Below are 19,273 nucleotides of genomic sequence, written 5' to 3'. Positions count from 1 at the left end.
AGATTCCCCCCCACCCCAGTGATGCCTGAGAGGCACAAGGAGCAGTTTGAAAGGTGCTTCCACCCCAAAGGTACACGGCTCATCAGCCGCAGCTCCAATGTGCCAAGAGTTGCCCTGACCCTTGTCTTGGGGGTGGCCATCCTGAGCAAAGCCCCAAAATCACCCTCAAACCCTGGCTGCACATAGGGATTTTAATGAGCATTGCAGAACCTGGACACCATTTCAATAAATACATCGATTTCCATGATAGTAAGACTCTGCTACCTGCTAAGTCAGACACACCCGCTGCAGAAACTCTTTTCCTGTTTTTATGAAGCTCTTCCTCACCCACCCCGCAGACCCTGTTTGGAGACCCCCGAGCTACTGCGCACAACCAGGCCAGGATGAAAGGGCAGCCAACGCGTCCTCGTGCCTTTGGCTTCTCACAATTACACCTGTACTCGTTACTTCAGCATCTTTTCAGTTTTATTACCAAATGGCCCCAAAGTCTGAACAACTCCTCGAGCAAGAGCCGTTCCATGGCAGGGTGGCACTCAAAGGGCCCTTCTCGAGGCTCCTGCAGCCTGGCAGGGGAGGTTTCCAAAGAGAATCGCGCCTTTTCCCTTGCTTGCACCATCTCCTTGGCCGTTACGTTATTGTACCGTGACCAGTACCTTTACTTGTGAGCTTTGTGAGCTTACTTGTACCTTTACTTACTCACAGTACCTTTACAAGTGCACTCGAAGTACGACCAAACTCTACTCTTAGTATCTTCTTTCAGTGAAGAGAGCCCCAAGAGACCTCCGGTGTCAGCCCACGCCTCAAACTCCAAGGAAGCGATGCCACCGCTTCAACTGCACCACCGTTGCGTCCACCACCTTCATCCCTCCCAGAGACCGTCCTTACACAAAGGGGAAGGCACCAAGGCTTAAGTCTTGCTCAAACGAGTTAATATTTTCTCCATTTACCAAGTTGTCCAGACACCTTTTAGGCCTCGCTTGCGTCCACGGCTTCTCTAGGGCTTTCACACCCAGACAGCTTTGCACAAAAAAGGACTATAGAAGAAAGGCATCGTTGTTGAGTTATACATTTTTATTTTCTAATAGGTACAATACTAAAATAAACACAAATTAAAAAAAAGTTTTATTAAAACAAAACTGTACAAAAAAGCAGTTATACTACATTTTAATTACAGAACAGTCTACTGTCCAAAAGGCACTAATCCAGAATAGGAGATACAATGATACAGGACTCATTTTAACTATTTTAATCAATACAATAGAGCACTTGTTTCTCTGTCCATTCACATATAGAAACAAGGACTTTTGCTACAGTCATTACACATTGTTATAAATATGAGCCCTACATGTAAAGATGCAGTATCGCTCTCCCTGGGCCAAAATTCAGTTCAAACAATGTTAGAAATTAAATTTAAAAGAAAATAAAGAAAGAGAGCAAAGGACACAAGGGAAGAAGTTGCTCCTCCGTACTTCCGCAGTACCTGCCGCCTGAGGAAGATGTGACAGATACTCTCACCTGCATTTCGGAGACGGGAACACTGAAGCACGCAGACAGGACCGGTTTGCCTCAAGGCTCTGCAGCAAGTTTGCGGTGGGACTGGGAGGTGAACCTCCATCACCTCGCGCCCAAAGCTTTGCATTAGTTTATCCACTCCGTCCCGTTTTAGCTAGTTCCCCTTCGACCTCCCTCTTTCCCTGGGTAGTTCTCCACTCTGTGATGTGTAACTAACGCTTCCCAAGTGCGCCAAGGGAGAAAAACCGATTGCTTTTCTCCTTGCGGCAAATGCTGGAGCAGACCCACTCGGCACCTTGCAGATAAATGCAGTGATTTGGAGAAGATTTTAGAATATTCTTCTTAAAAATCAGTACCTTTACTGCAAGGGCATCAAGCCATGAGAAGACAGACCTCATCAAATAAGGCTGCTGCAAGCGTTCTTACAGCAATGGACCAAGCTGTCATAAAGCCACCAGAGATGCCCACGGCTCACGTGCAACTCCTGGGATGGAAGGACGTGTCTGAAGCGGCACAGGGGAAGTTACAACCGATGACCTTGCCAACTTGCCTTCCTGAAAGCAAAAATACACTTTGGCAGCGTGCAGACAGCTGTGGGGAAGACGAGCTGCCCGTGGCACCGTCCTCCATCTTCTTCCGTGGTGGTGTTACCTGAGATTCACTCCCCTGTGACAGACAGTACAGCTTCCCTGGCTGCTTTTCTTCCATAAGGAACTTTAACCCAAGGATCTGTCCTTCCTCTCTCCCAATCTACGCTACTTCATTCCCACCCCCGCCCCAAAAATTCAGGCTGAGGACCAGTAGCAAAGGTACTACAGACCGTGGATGGTGAAAAGCAAACGACCAGCGCATGAATATTTGACATTACTGTTCGGAGCAACGACACAACGCGCCCATTAAATGCCAGCGTGAAATATATAGTCTTGAAGCTGAACGAGCAGCCCTTGTTACGGTCAAGACCTAGGCGTATTCGCGGGGTTTGGTGATGATGCGTGGCATCACCCGACTCTTTCACGGTGGAAGAGGTTTAATGTGCGGGCGGGAGAGAGATACTGCACCTTTCGAACAGTGTCATACACATAAGACAAAGACAGGCATCTGGATGTTAACAAAAATAAGTAACAAAGAAATATGATTAAACAAAATCTCTTCTCACATCATCCTATACTACATCCTCCTTCTGCTTAGCAGAAAATTGTACGTACACAAAAATACAAATACACAATTTTGTAGAACAGTCTGATTTTAATATATTTATATATATTTATATTTATATGAGTGGCAGGTTAGTTCATTATATAGAGCTTTTTGCACTTTTGGCTCATATGCAACAAGGCTTTATAAATTCAGCTTTAGCTTTCATTCAGGTTTTATAGCTTCTTGAACATTTGTTTTCACATTTAAAGCAGCATCCAATTTGCAAGAGGAGTTGGTGGTGGCTACAGCAAGGATCAGGTCAAGAGGTTATTTGGGGGTGGGGGGGAGGAGAATATACATTCCAGTGTGTGTGTGTGTGCGCGCGCTAGTGCTCATGTAAAAAAGAAGAACAGACTGTGAACATACGACTCTAGGATACCATGTTTACCTCTTGAGGTAGGCAGAACACCTACAGCAGATGAGACACAGGTGCCATTTTCGTCGGGGCACATGGCGGGAGAAACAAATACGCGAGCGGAAGATGCTGACAGAGGAACGTACAGACATGTAAGAACCCGCTGGTGAGCTACGGTGACCAGCAGAGATGGGACACAGCTCATCCTATATTATTGATGCATTTGGTTGACACATGAAGTAACCGTAGGCGACTGCCAGCCCTCCAACACACACAGTACTACCACTACAGCCATGCTCGCTTGCCCTTACCGGAGATGCAAGGTTGATACGACACTCCCCGCCCCGAGTCAACGTGACAGTGGAACAAAACTAAGACGCACAAAATCCTGACGTGAAAACCGCGACTCCCCAGCGCTCTGCCAGGGGTTTCGTTTGGGGGTTTTGCGTCGGTTTTTTGTGCCTCTGATAGTGTTCCACTGTCTTTTCACTTCTAGGTTTGCAACACTCACTACTACATTAATCGTTTTTCAATTACAACCACTGTTACTGACAATCACTTGGTTTAGAAAAAAAAAAAAAATCACTGTTAAAAAAGGCATCTCTAGAGCAGGGCAACGGTGCAACGTCGAACGGTCCGTGTGTATTATAGGCTCCACAAATACTTTATTTTCATTAATACTCCAGCAATAGATTCCTGTTTGATCATTGCTTATATCAACACCCATCAACATCCTACAAGCTAATTTTCTGTTCTCGGCAAAAGAGAAGTCCTTATAGCTCTTCTTGCCAACAGTAATTTCCTAGGCTTTCCCAACTCATATGTTATTAAGTTGTCAGAGTGAAAACAACATTTTGTTACTAATGAAAAATAAAACATCTACATATGGATTGCTTTCATTTTCGGAATCCTTAAGCGGTACTAATACATCTTAATAGTGTTCTGTTATTTCCTTTTACTATGGTCAGAAGAAATTCTCCTTTAACGCAATTTTTTAAACTAGCATTGATATCTTTTTTTTTTCTTAAACCCACATAAAATTCTCATGTACGTTTACAAAATTATAACCACCTGCCAATAGTTACAATTATTCTGACAAAATGTTTAGCAGGTGCCACTATTATAAGCCTAGAAATAATTAAGAATATAGGAAGAAACTGCCTCTGTGATTCCAAAAAGGGGTGATTAAATATGCATATTAGCTTTTTCTATCCAGAGTCTCAGACGTATGGTTATCCGGAGGTGCACGTTTCATGCACGAAGCTATTTGTATCTGCAATCCAAGAGGCAGTTTCCGACCAAATTCCGTTCAAGCTTCCCCCTCCTTACCATCCTCCCCAAATTGCAGATTGCTAAGGTTTGGCTGAGAAATGAGATTCGTTAAGAAGAACCCCACCAACAGATTGAAAACCGAGGGGGGCAGCATGAGGAAGGAGCAGGGATTTCTTTCCAGCCAGATTCTGCAGGGCTCCGGACTCCCACCGCTCGTCTGGAGTCGTACGTGCGGAGGGACTGCAGGGAGGGCTCTTTTCTTAAGAGGGAAATGAGGTCTAATCCTATTCCTCCAGCTCACTCTGGAGTCCTGTTACTCACTTAGGCACTTTTTAAATTGACACTAAGAAAAAAAAAAAAAAATTAAAAAAGTACTGCACATATTTCACACTTCCCGGGCTTTCGTCAGCCTTGGGAAGATCATAAAGACCAAGAGGGAGACAGCCAAGGCGATTTGTCAAGAAAATAGTGCTCCCCGTGGACACAACTGACTTTTATTTGTCACCCTTTGATAGAACGGCTATTGAAGTAAATCTAGTTTAAATTTGTTATTCCTGTATTATCTTTAAGGTAAAAGCCTGTCTTACGGTGGTTCTGTGGCACGATGAGATCACTTTATCATATCGGATCTGACATCTGACTTCCAAAGAGACACGGTGCTCTCCCAGTTTAAGCCAGCAGCAGCGTGCCGAGCGTTTGCACTGGTGAGAGAAGTGCTGCCCGTAACCCTCAAGAACAACTCTGGCAGCAAAGTAAGGAGGGTCGGCTGTTGACGAGATTCGGAAAGACATTACTAACAGTACGGCTAGAGCCAAAAGCAAGGCAAAAGGGTGTTTGCTTTTCGGTTTGTATTGCAGCGGGTGCTGAAATGGAAAATCTGTCCGTCTCGAAAGAACAAACAGGGCTCTGACCCCAGAGCAACTAGAAACAAGTCACAAGCTTCAGTTCAGCACAAGTCTCAAGATGACATCTAAATTTACGCAGAAGCCGAAAGAGAAAGAGAAAATTCAGTGGATAATACTGAAAGATGGGAACATCAAAATCCAACCTCTGTTTTCATTATCATTATCTATTTGGAAAAGTAATTCCGAGTTTTTCCAATCATCTTCAAATCTAAAACAACTTAAAAAAAAAAATAAAAAGCTACTCTGGCTGCAAAAAGTGATCCCAAACCCTGGGTGAATGAAGTGACAAGGGGAGCCAGTACACAGTAAAGCTATGCAAATCCACGCATCCTGTCCCAAACCCTCACATTAAAAAAGCAGGCAACAGCATGCTAACCAAGAAAAAACAACTGCACCAATTAAGACAGCTTCCAACACTAACTGCAACCAAGACAAAATAAAATGAAAGAAAAAAATGCTACTACCTTGTCCCTCTCTGTTAACCATGGTCCAACACCTTGGAACGACCTTATTTCACACAAGAGGTTGCAAGTGAAGGACCTGCTGTAAATTGGCTGAATTTATAAGCTAACTTTTTTTTTAATGGTCAGAGCAGACAGAATGTTTCATATATATATATTCGCTGTGGACAATATATATCTAGACTTCAAGTAAGCAATTGATACAGCACCGTGTAATAGGCAAAAGGAAAGGCGAACGTCTCTTGACTTGGACTAAAGTAGTATTAAGGGAGTTAAAAAATGTCTAACCACAAATACGCTGCTTGAAATTGTGAAGGTAATAAAGTGCCTGTACAGGAAAGAGAGAAGGAGGAGAAACAAGAGAAAGCAGGGAGGAACAAAATGAAAATGGCAGAAGTCACCGAAGACTGCGAAAGGGGAGAAAGGGCACAGAGAGCAACAAGTGAGTCCTAACAGGAGTGGGAGAGGCAGCAAACAACGAACAGCACAAAGAACTAAACAGAACAAATAAACCTGAGCACTACAATTGTGTGCAAGACACCTCAAATTAGTCTGTTCAGAAGCACTGCCGTAGCTGTGATATACCTTTACGTTTGCAAGCAATTTGCTAGAACTTAGCTGAGTATCTGCTGAAGTGCACAGCCCAGTACCAGTCTTCCCAGTAAAAAAAGGATAGTCCAAGTAGTAATAAAAAAAAAAAGATTATACTTAGAAGTTACTCTTTCCCTGATTGTCTAATCTAAGCATCAAAACTGAAATGAGGGAAGGGAGGAGGGCTGCTAACTAACCATGCTGGAAAAACCAGAGGTCTTTTGGCTAGCAGAAAGTTCAGAAGATTTCATAAGACTGAACCAAATCTAAGCTTCAGCACTACACTGGATTGCTTTTTATTAGGATGTAAATAATACATATCCTTTATTTAGAGACCGTAAGAACAACAGGTTCAAATCAGAGCACTTCAGTAAGAGAAAACCACCAGTAAACCAGGTAAAATAGGATTACCAGGGTGTGAAGGAGCTTGGATGAAAGATAAAAGAAATTACCTCTATGAGAAGAACTGAAGTTTGGGAAAAGAACGCGTGACAAATTCGGTACCAACAAGAATCAACTTCTGAGGAAAGTGAATGGCTCAGAGCACTTGGAGGAGGTATAGCTCAAAACACGCATCTGGAATTCCTTCAAGGTAATACAGGCTCAGTGTAGGAAATAAGAGGAGACATCAGTTTAGCAAGAGGACTTCTGGTGGCTGTGATATTTTTTGAAGCACTCTGGCAACTGATGAAAGTATTTGTAAAAAACAGTTGCTTGAGGCACTGCAGCTAGAGGAAATGGTCATGACTGCTCAAATTTTTTTCATGTTGAAAGGTTTTCATGTCGAACGTTCTCGGGCAACTGTAAAAAACATTGCAAGGTACCCTTAACAACTGGAATTCATGTACCCGAATGTCTAAGGTAATGGATAGGAACAAAGAATTTAGGATGAGAAATTCAGAGTGACCTGGGCTTTTGGTTAGTGGTTTTTTGTTTCTTTTCAGATAGAAAGCAAAAATAACAGCTGAACACAATAACGCTGTTCCAGAGCTACTTTAGCTGCTCAACACTGACTGGTATGAGAAAGTATGCATCGCTGTGTCAGTAGAATAGATAGACTGAACCTGTAAGGTACTGGAGCAGATCCAAGGAATACGGCAGCATACAGAAACCACCTGTTATCAAAACTACATTTGTTTGATTCCCATTACGGCAGAAGTACAAAGTGTAAAAAGATATTTATCATACATAACCGGAACTTCACGTGGTTTAGAGACATAAGGCACAATATGTTCTCCGATGGAAAGTCATACTTTTAAAAGAAGTTCTTACTGCAGAGAACCCCTCTAGTACTCAAATCTCTATAAATTATTAAATACTATGAACAGGTTATAACGGTAAGAGTAAAAGACAAGTCTACCTCTTTGGAATCATAGTTTTACAATTAAGGCCAGAAGGGACCAGTCTATCACCTACAAGGAGACCCTGAATATTAGATGGCCTCCCACAATCCTGATGCAAATTCCCTATTCTGTCTACTTCATCCACTGGGATGAACAAACCATCCTGCCCTTCCAAATGCAAAATAAAAAAAAAAAAATCCCCTAATTGAACGTGTCTGTCTTTTCCACGTAACGCTTTACAAATTTTACCATTTGTATCCAATGGATTTATAAACATACATGGAATAATTTTTTTTTTTTCCTCAACACATTTACAAATACCTTCTTAATTCCATGGATACTTCATTGACTCTTTATTCCTAACCAGATGCCTAATTTTCAAGCCTACTTCACTGAACTGAATTACTGGCAATGCAACTTCAGGACTGTTGTGTTCTTGCTCTGCTACAAATCCCAGAATTAATAAGTGAGTATCGTTGAAATCTAGGGGCAGATTCTCGACTGATGTTAACTCTGATAAGCTCTGCAAATGAGCGGATCTATTCCCTCATCTCAATAGTATTTATTTTCTCCAAGCACGTGGAGAAAGAGGACTGTGACTTAAAGAGCTCTAAAGGAAGGAAGAGTTGCAGAATGAAACTGTTACTGCCCAATGAGCAGCTGTGTGCCAAGATGTAAACGTTTAGCTAAACTGATAGGCAACTACCTCTGCAACAAACCAAACAAAAGCATGTCTCAAATTCCAATAACAACTCCTAAACAAACTTTATAATGCTATATGGTGTGCCGTGAAGACACGCTGCCACAAAGAAACATACGTTGGAGATTCCAGAACACTTAATAAACTGCTTCAACTATCTCATTAATAAAGCACCCAAGATGTTCACCCTTCTCAAGCAGCAGTTAGACATTTTGTGCAATACACTCAGCAACACATCGAATTTCCTCTTTTGCCATTCTGTCTCCAGTGTAGCCCCACCTCAACTCAGACCACTCGATCCAATACGCAGAAAGGCGAGATGCTCCTGCTGCTACCTTCCACTCCAAAACTATATCAAACCTTTTGAACAGAAGAACAGCTTGAAGGTGTCAAGGGACAGTCTATGTCATTTCAGTCTGGAAAAGATCTGCTCACTTGCCACAATGCATAAATGAAATGGCTTGCACTCTGGTATAGGAAAGACCGGTCAGTGAGTTGATACTCTGAGTTCCTGGCTCTGGTTAGTTCCTGAAGGGTATTTTCAGTACTGTCACTACAGTCCTGTCAAAGAGAGATAGCAGCAACTTTATCAGCAGGCAGACTTAAAAAAAAAAAAAAAAAAAATCCAAAGTCAAACGTGCTTTGAGGAATGGAATATATGCTTAATATTCTTAATGGAATATATTGAGTGAGAAATATTAATTAATAATTTACTTTCATTATCTCTTTGCCCTCCTTGAGCAATTTGACAGATAAACTTTGTAAGTAAAATGTATTTTTAAATCTCAAATGATGTAAAATATATCTCAGAAGGCTAAAGTCAACCTCTTAATTATAGAGGTGGGTTATTTAAGCTACATATGCCATCTTGCCATAACATGGAAGACTTTAATTAGTTAAGGAGAAGGGGTGGGGAGAGGAGGAGAGGAAGCTGAATTGAGGCCAGTGACAGCAGCAAGTTAACGTCTAAAAATGTATGTCCTAGAAAAGAAGTTGCTACCATTGCTACTGTGAGTGTAGTACCACCAGTGGTAACCGCGCTGGAAGAGCTGAAGTACCCAAGACCCACAGGTCTGTTCTGAACCACAGTGACATTGGATGAGATTTACACAAGTAGTTCAGTCCAAAGAAGCTGAAAAGTAACTGGAGGATTTTAAATAAAAGCCTAAGGAAGTTAAGTTCCTAACTTATTTTCCAAATCTGTTGGAGTTAGGAACCTGCTAACTTTTCTAAATTTGACTAAGAGTCTCTATACGCATCTTTGCATACCAAAAAACTCTGCAAACCTGCCTGATAAGTAACTACAGCAAGAGAACAGTACTATGGAAAAATATGGTCAAGAAGCTTAAGGGCAAAAATGGAGCACAGGCTCTGCAGTGCTCAAGACTGATCAAGAGATAACATTTCACACAAAAACAGAGAATAAAAAGGCACGTAACACCCTATGACAGATGCTTTTTCAGAATCTAGCAACCTATCAGAGAAAGATTACGATGTTGTTTTAGGTCACCACCATATATCCTCCTCTCCTGTCATGAATGGCAAGCATACCGTCCAGCCAACTATCCAGTTGCAGGCTATTTTGAGATTTCTTAAGAAAAAGGTGAGTTAGCTCGTAACACTACACCATGGTAACTGCAACAGGAGACAGCAGACAGCTCGAGGACAATACAGTTATATACTTGACAACAACTGCTGATAAGGCTTCCAAACCGAGACACTACGAAGGAGAACTTGGAGGGGCACAGAAGAGCTAGTTACATTCCCTACTTCAGGAACGGGAGGACAACAGTGCAATCGGCACCCTCTACCTGCAGGCAAGATGAAAACACAGGGTGAGTAATTCAGTGGAGTCCTGGACCATGGCTAATCTTCCTCAACACTACAACCGAGTAACAAATCAAGAAGAGCTAAACCAGAACCCTGGGTAATCTGTAATCATGCTAAATGTCCATTTTGTTTCCAAAACTTACTGAGAAGCAATACATACATGGTGGGGGGGAACAACATAAAAGGAAGAGAAGCAGCTTTGCATAGAAAACTAAACTTGGTTTCAGTCCCTGCTGTTGTAAGTTACCATTAGGAACAGGTCATTATTTAAGTTTACAAAGTAGCTGTGTTCCAAGTGTCACTAATAACACTGGTATTACAGAGAATTAGGGGGCGGAAGATCTTCTGTTTTCAATCACAGAAAAGACAGAAATCCTTTTAATTATGACCATGCCAATTCACATCTTTCTAAAGCAGCTAATTACATGTCAGGAGGACACCCAGTCATTCAAAAGAACTGCCATCACTTTTACTGCCATACTCTTATGCATTTATCCTACCCATCCCAATTACCCTGGCTGCAGTTTGAAAGGATTTAGCAGAAGTGTGCTAGATGTTTTGATCAGCAGAATACACCCGCTTCCATTGAACAGCGGAGGGAAGAGAGGGAATAAATGGCAGAGGGAGCCTTCTGCCAAGCCATCTGAGTGAGAGATGCACTGTACATACAGAAACATCAAAGGCCCATTACGCAGTTCACTCCAGTTCAATGGTTTTAGTTCACTCGTGCTTAATCTGTTGGCCAGAGCACTCCAAAGCTTACTGGAAAGAACAGGGAAGAGCACAACACTGCAGCAATCAAAGCAATTAGTTTTCTTGATCAGCCTGATTAAAAGGGGCATTTAAAAGAGGTTTCATGAATTTTTCCCCCGCACTCAAAATGGTAAATCCTTTTCTATCTCCGTGACATAAGCTGTCAATATTATCGCCTGGATGCTACACTGATAAGCACGTTGCAGGCATCACAGAGTATATCTCGGTATCTCGAAAGAGCAAAATGTATTTGTTTACTTCTTCCAGCAAGCTCAAGCTAAAGTATGATACAGATTTTCATAAAGAGAGCGTGACAGAAGAACCTTAACAAAAACAGAGAGTAGTTTGTACTGATTATGGTAATTCTGCCAATACCATCTTAGCTACAGCATCACCTACGTTCAATGGATGCCTACGTGAAAACATGAGCAAACAATTCTAAGCTACTTTTAAGTGACAAAACCTAAGGCCAGGGTTAGCAATGAACAACTCCTTAGATGTTTGAATTTTTCTCCCCACGTCTCTGTTTCACTGGTGCCACTGAGATTATTTGATTTTATTTATATTTGTTGGACAAAAACCAACATCAAAATGCTGTCATCTTCTTGACAGTCCTCAAAATAGCCAAGTCCACTTTTCTAGTTAGAACACATTTCTGACGAAGGAGAAAAATAATTTTTGTGTATTTTAAATTGGAATTTATAGCTGCTATCTCTAGAATGCCTCTTTTTTTCATTAATGTGCAACACCTTTAGTCGGACAGTTTAAACCCCATAAAATAGACAACAGTAACAGACGCTAAAATGAAGATTTTAGGGCTATGCTTTTCAGCCTGCCAAATGCCTGTTGGCCAATAACTGATTCAATATCCTGAGTAAATATCCCAGCTACAAAAAAGCCCAAGGGGGGAATGTTTTATTTTGAAATGTCTCTGCAACTCTTCTTGGGAACTGCAAGGTACTTATTGGTCAGGCCATCAACCTTCCCTTCCAAGAAATCACAGTGAAAACGCCTGACTCCACAAAACTCCATTAAATTAGCCGGGATCACAATACAACCCTGACTACTGCTACTAACACTCACACACACACACACAAAATCTTCAGTTGTCTAATGAACACGTTAGGTCACTGACATCTAACACAGTTTTCAAGACCAATCCTGCCAACAAAGATTCCTGCCAAATGATAAAAGCTGCACCAAACTCAAGATTATTGCCTACAAGCTTAAGACTTTGATCAACATAATATTATCAAGTTAAATAACTTCAAAGAGTGCAAGAGCTACTTGGGTGGGAAGCCTTGTCTAAAATAAGAGCAAAGTTTATTTTGACAAAAAAACCCCTAGAATTTGCTGGTAATTATCCACTGAACTTGAAAGAAGCTGATGAACGCTGGGGAATGAGGGCTGCACACTGATGTAGCTGGGGTGGGAGGAGGAACATAAACCTTCTGGTAAGAAAATCATTATCTAAAATGAGCAGAATTCCAGGGATAAACGGGGAAAAAAATCTTCTCCTACTAAACATCCACAGCTCTCAGTACTATGGACAAAATCTCACACTGAATCTTAGTAATTTGCAGAGAAAGGTGTGAATCCAGCTTTGCGTTTGAGTTAAGATTACACACAGGGAAACATCCTGCATTAAGTGCTTTAGGGGCAGCGATTTTGAGTTTTGAAAACTCTTATACCAATTTTGCTGGGTTTATCTATATGAAATATAAAACCTGTTTCCTTAAGAAACCCTGTTACAACTACCACATCTCGGTGACTCAGCTACTCTGGGGGAAGGCCAGCACAATGCTTTCATTTTACTTCTTTGAAAGCAGCATCTCATTGTGAAGGAAAACTTTTATACCACATAGAGGAACTCAAAATCTTCGTGAACTCATCTCCATGTTCTTATGCACCTTGAAAGCAGAAATTAACACTTGGGAGTCTAACTGACCCCATGCCAGTGCATATTCGCAAACACCATTGCAATTTCTCTTCAAAATAACATCCAAATCAGACCTAAAATCTGTACAGTTAAGCATGGTTTTTTCTTCCTAGCAGTGGCCAACAGCAAACACTTAAAGAAAGAAAAGGAGGATCCAAGTGAGTACAATGTGACTCTTTCCCAGTCATACTCTTTCAGCTCCTGATAATCACAGATTAATGATTTATTGAACCAAAAATTTCTAGCTTATCACAGTAGTCACCAGTGGGCTTAAGTTAACTGCAATTTTTCCTCTAATATGTTCAGCTATATGAAATCTTTCGTCTGCGCTCACAGCAGCAAGACAACGATAAATCCTCACAAACGAAAGCAAAACCTGATCTACAGCACAAATGTTACGAAAACATGGAAAACTTACCAGTCTGATGTTAGGCAATGAAACAAACAGAATAATTCAAATATCCCTGAAGAACCGTGTAAACAGAGCAAATAATTAATGAAATTTATTACTTATGGCTTGATTGGAACCTGGAGCCAGACCCTGCAAATAAAGCTCCCCTCTATTAGGAGAATAGGAAAGATAACTTTTTATGGATAGCAAAAGAGAAAAAAAAAAGCCAACAACAAATTAATATAATTGCTTTAAACAAGTCAACGTGTATAGATCAGAACTAGGAAACACCTCAACCTGAGCAGGTTTGTACAGAATCATAGAATAATTTAGGTCAGAAGAGACCTCTGGAGTTCTCTAATTCAACCTTGTCCCATTGGGTTTTGAATAATCCCCAAGGATGGGGTTTCCACTGCCTTTCTGGGCCACTGTTCTACCACTCTGAGTATGAAGATATTTCTCTTTATATTCATCTGGGATTTTCTTTAATGCAATTTGAGCCCACTGCCCCTCACCCTTTTGCTATGCAGCTCTGAGAAGAGCCTGGCTCCACCTTCTCCCAACCCACCCATTAAGATAGCTGAAGAACAAAATATAAGATGCCCCCAGAGCCAGCCTGAACAAACTCAGCTCTCTCAAACTCTCACCACATGACATGTGCTCCAACCCTCTCACCTCGGCAGCCCCACGACGGACTCACTCCTGCCCAACACTGCACACAGTGCTCCAGATGTGGTCCCACAAGTGATGAACAGAGGGGACTAATCGCTTTCCTTGACCTGCTGAAGGCTCTTCCTAATGAGATTCCTTAATTGCTGCAAGGCTGCACTGCCAACTCAAAACCAACTTGTTCACATCTCACATATGAGTAATAGATTACACTGTAACAATACCAATGTTTATAGAGTATTTAGAAGATGTCTCTATAACACTAGGGCGTCAACGGATAACACGTCTGCTCATTGCTATGTCGACTTGTTTTTATCAACTTATAATGCTTTTGCAAACGTCTAGGATCTCATACTTCAGGAAAAAGGTGGGGGAATTAAAAAAACAAAAACGAACAAAAAGACCAAACAAAACAAAAACCCCAAACAATCCAAAGAACAAGAGGAGGTAGAAATTGTTGTTTTAAGAAGACTGTAAGAAACAACAACTCAAGTATAAGGACTTTATGAGCGACAAAATATCCGCCAGAACTTACTCTACAAAGTTAAAAGCAACCTGTGCCCATCACAGAAGAGGAGCATCTTAAATAATTTCTTCTCTATTCACAGAACAAAAAGGTAGATCTAGTCTGCCACCAGATCCACTTCAAGGGAACCCACATGAGAACAAATTGCAGTAATTCCAGATTGGCTACAATAAATTGCAACTGAATTGCAATGCTACAAAAATGAGGCTTAATTTTCAAGAAAATCCAGAGATGGAAAGACAAAGACGACTCCCACAGTGCAGAAAAGACCCAGCACAAAGGCTAAATTCCAGGACACACTCCACCAATTCTTTCACTTCCTCCAGATCACGTACGCTTCTCCCAATATCATCACACCAGCGCCTGTTCCATTTTAGCTAATTCACGTCAAACCAAAAAGTTATTAGCCAACTGCAAAATTGTTCATTATGAACTTTCAGAATAAAGGAAATTTCAGAATAAAGACTGCTGTGAGCATCCTGATAACAGCTGAAATCTTACTCTTTCCCCGTGCCTCCCGACGGTCAAAGAAAAGCCAAAATAGACAGAGGCAAACCAAAACCTGACACCATGGAATTAAGTGTCTGATTCCCCAGTTAAGTCATTTGTTATTTTCTCTGGTGAGAAGATGGTATTCACCAGGAAGCTACAGACAAGGAGGATCTCCAGTTGTTCACAAGGGGTTTAACTGTTTAACCTTCAGATAGGTTACTGATGCGTGATGAGACCAGCAGCTACCTGACAGTGACAAACAGAATTAAGACCAGATTATTCTACATGAGATGGTATAGACATACAATTTTAGTGGTGTTACTTTGGTCCTGCATCACATGAACCTATAATCAGGATATAGAAGTTCTAGTACTATTTTTATTCTTCCCTATTGATTTAAAAAGGCGATGCTTGAAACAATGACTTTTTTTTTTTAAGATGGTATAGTAAGCAATATTTCTTTTAAAATTGCAGCTGTCCAACAGTTTGAGTCTCTTCTTTTTAAAATGAAACAGCCAGAACAAATGGTGGCGGCAATCTCAACTTAGAGAGGCCATCGATTATTAAAATCTCCTTACTATAAATCGTGGATGTTGCTTGTCAGCTTGGTGTGTGACTGTAGTATGAATAAGTAGGTAAAATTCCACTAAGGCTATAGTTTGCTCAATCATTCCGTTGTGCAAAAATAGAAATAAAAGCTCTCCCCGTTCTTTCACTCCTTAGTACCAAAACATTCATACACACATTAAGAAAAAAAACTGCAATGGTGCAATGGTCACTGATCCAATTCCTTTCTTTCCTGAGTCTGCCCTGATGCTACTTATGAATTTGCCTACTCAAGAAATGCAATAAACCAGAAAAAAAGACGGCTTCATTCTGCTTCAGTGATCTATATCTAAGGAAAGCACATAAATTTTCCAATGAAGTCCATAAATGAAAGACGAGGCCAAGCCCTACCTATGTATCTTCAAAGTTACAGAGACAAAGAGGTGCCGACTCTGCCCTCTGAAAGCACAAAATCTCCTCCCCACTTACCTAAGCAATTTTCACAAGATTAACAGATGTAAAGACCATCTAGTTAGCCTACACCTTGAAGAGGTTTAGGCTGGCTAAAAACCTGCTGAGGAGCCACATTTTAGGAGTTCACAATGCTATCTGATAGTTAAGCGTGAGGAAGGGATGAGAACAAGCCAAGTAAGAGCAACTTCCCTTCGTTCCCTCCACCTTTAGAAGTGGAGGGGAGAAAAGGGAAACCCATCCTTCAGACTAGGCCGCTTTCCCCTTTTTAAGCTATTCCCACGTAAACGGGGAAGATACAAATGGAATGTTGTGGAAACACTATGCAAATTTTTATGTATCTATATACAAAAATTTACATAGGTTTTTAATTTTTATTTTTAATGTAGTCCTGCCTGTCTCTAACACTTCCCGTGCTGTTTCCATTGAAATGTTTCCTCTTACCGGCAGCAACATATCATTTTATCAGGATGCCAGGAGATCATTTCCACACAATGCCAGCAGATGTAATTTTCTTAGATGCACACACAGTTCATCATTTAGATACTAGATGACAAGGTGATCGCAGGGTGACTCTGCAATGCAAGTTTGCTGTTTGGTATTTTGAATTCTCGAATGATAAAAAAAAGACTTATCAAATATAAATATCTTTAAGAAAAAAGTAACAAAAGTGCTACATATGATCAAGGAAAACAATTCCATTAGTTTCTGCTACTTAAAGTAGGTTTGCTTTACAAATATTACCACATCCATTATCAGTATGGCTTCCAATTATTAATTAAATTGCTCGTAGCAGTATAGCTTTCTCACATATTAACAAGGACAGAGTAAAGAGAACACAAAACATTGACACCCCATTTCTCAGGTAAGAGATCCTCCTGTCTTTAAACAAACAAAAAATGTTCATATTTAGGAGAATATTTATGCTATGGTGGTTATCTAGCAAAGGTCAGATGCAAAAGTTCTCCCATAACCTTTCAGGCTAGTCAGGACGTAGGCATTAGTTACACAGATGTGTAAAAATCCACTCACCCATTTTATGACCTTAATAACCTTCCTGGAAAACATTGCTTTTGAAAGTGGCAAAGTGGAGAGGGGAGTAGGGTGGGGACAGAAAAGGCGAGAGGAAGAATAAAAGGTGAAATTGTTAATGACAGATCAATAGAGTCTAGACCTCTTCTGAGCAGGCACTGCTAGCCATGCCAAGTAATGAATAGTGGTTTTGAGAAGTGGACTGTTGTCCATTAGACATTCAGCTCATTTTTCATATGATCCCAGGCTGGGCTTCAATCATGGTCCCAGAGGCAGAAGGCAGTACTTATCCACTAAGCCACGCAGCTTGTGAGAGTAGAGGATATCTGTGTTGAATATGTGAACATCAACTGAAATATGTGAATGTGTTTCCAATGGACATTCTCAGCACAGCACCCAAAAGTATATCAAGTCACTGTATGACCAGTGAGGCACGGCTTATTGCAGCTGGAAATCATTTATTCCCATGCTGAAGTGGGGTTTCTAGTGTTCTTTTTACTCTCTGTTGATACTCCCGATCTGGTGTCCATCGACCCTGTGCCACTACCTCAGCTTGCATCCTTTCAGTCTCAGAGAAGGAAAAGCGTACAGACTATTTTTTTAACACAATCTCTAAGGGTATCCAAGATTTTAAGTGTAGCCTAAGACTTGTAATTGAGGGCTGTCTAAAATACCTGGAAGCACTTTGAATGCTAAGACAGAGCAGCAAGATTTTTCTAGCCACTGGGGCTGGGAAAGGGAGGTTGGTTGGTTGATTGATTATTTATTGGGAATTAATACTGAGAGAGTATATGCAAAGGCTGAGGGCACCATGCCATCTTCACAGAACAAGACCCTAACAGCTAACTGACGTACAAGAAACTGCAAAGTTATACTGTAAGAACACATATTAAGGACCGAGGAAAGTCTGCTAAGGTGCTACGTCTAAAACTAAGTTACTTCTTGCTTTGACCCTCCCCTTTCTTTGTATCAGTCGTCGTCTAGAGCCTCTGTCTTGATCTCGTTGGCTCCTTGCCGGGCCAATGCCAAGATGGTGTGGTTTACTGCTGCCATTTCCACGGCTAATGAAATGGGGTCTTGATGGTCACTATGGCTAGTGCTGTCATCCTGTGCATGCGGAAAGGAGAAGAGAGAAGCATTGTTACTCCATAAGTAGAAAACCAGAGGATAAAACTAGTGTGTAAAGTAATGGACTAGGGGCAGCAAAACGCACATTCATTACAGGGGTAGAAAGTGAAAGGAATTTATAACATTGATTTAGGACTGATTTCCCTCACTGTGCAGACAAAGGTAAGCGGGGCAAGGAGCGGCGTACCCAATTTTCGAGAGAGAAATTTGAGGGGTGGGGGAGGGGATATTCTGAGGAAAATATTAAATTATAAAGATAAAAGTGATACACAAGGTATGTCAGGAAACCAAACTAAGATAGGAATCATTATGTGCTGCACAAATTCATGCTACGCTTACAGTTTGAATATACAGTTCTGGTCATCCCATTTAAAGAGGACACAATAGAACTAGAAAAGGTAGAGAGAACGGCAGCCCAGGGGAAGAGAGGCATGGGGTGGCTTCCTTATGAGGAGAGGCTAAATAGACACAGGTTCTTCAGCTTGGAAAAGAAATGTCTGATGGCTGATATGTTTATTACAAATAATTAGTAAATTAAGAACAAAGTGGCTACAGAGCCTGGCTCAGGAAGCCTCTCAAAACTACTGACTTCCAGAAGCTGGAAGCTACTATAATAAAATAATTCTATAATTGTCCTGTTCTTTAAAAATACTTTTTCCTTAAATACTACTATTGACCTCACTCAGAAACAGGATACAAACCTAGACTAACCCTTTGTCTGAGCCAGTATCCTGCGAAGACACTGAATTCACACAGGAATAGGGAAAAAGATGCTGAAAACCTCCTAGACTGCTAAGAAAAACAGTGCAATGATTTCAGGGGACTGGAACCACCGTAATTCAAATCTGCAGGTGAAGATACTGCCGGGTTCTCCAGTCTGCTGAACTACATGCCATATATTTCTCCATCTATTTTCTAAAGAGCAAAGTCTTTCAGCTGCAAGAGGACCACTGTGTTGACCAGCAAGCAAAACTAATACAGAGAAACTTTGCTGCTACAGGACTGCAGTGAAAATTTTAAAATCAATGAACAAGAAGGGCTGCCTTCTACAGGTACATAACGACCATACAATATCAGCCCGAAAAGTCTGACAATTCTAGCATAAATTTTATAGCAAGTTGTGCGTGTTTCTCAGTCTACATCAGAAACAGGGCCTGGTT

The 19,273-nt window shown here is 41.1% G+C and overlaps 1 protein-coding gene across 16 annotated transcripts in view; it reads right to left on the bottom strand.

Moving 5' to 3' along the window:
- Window positions 1–1,091: 1,091 nt before the first annotated feature.
- HMBOX1 (homeobox containing 1) overlaps window positions 1,092–19,273 on the bottom strand; it is a 123,988-nt gene continuing 105,806 nt past the window's right edge. For 13 of the 16 annotated variants that reach the window (XM_072858232.1, XM_072858240.1, XM_072858243.1 and 10 more), the window contains one exon: window positions 1,092–18,092. In XM_072858232.1, coding sequence (XP_072714333.1) covers window positions 17,955–18,092 — 138 coding nt within the window. In that variant the 3' untranslated portion in view covers window positions 1,092–17,954. The remainder of the gene's footprint in view (window positions 18,093–19,273) is intronic. The other 3 variants (XM_072858246.1, XM_072858247.1, XM_072858248.1) reach the window with 1 other exon arrangement.

This window comes from Ciconia boyciana, chromosome 3 (genome assembly GCF_034638445.1).
Source record: "Ciconia boyciana chromosome 3, ASM3463844v1, whole genome shotgun sequence".
Taxonomy (NCBI): Eukaryota; Metazoa; Chordata; class Aves; order Ciconiiformes; family Ciconiidae; genus Ciconia; species Ciconia boyciana.
Note: the sequence above shows the minus strand (reverse complement) of the source record. Positions and strands in the feature narration are given on the sequence as shown.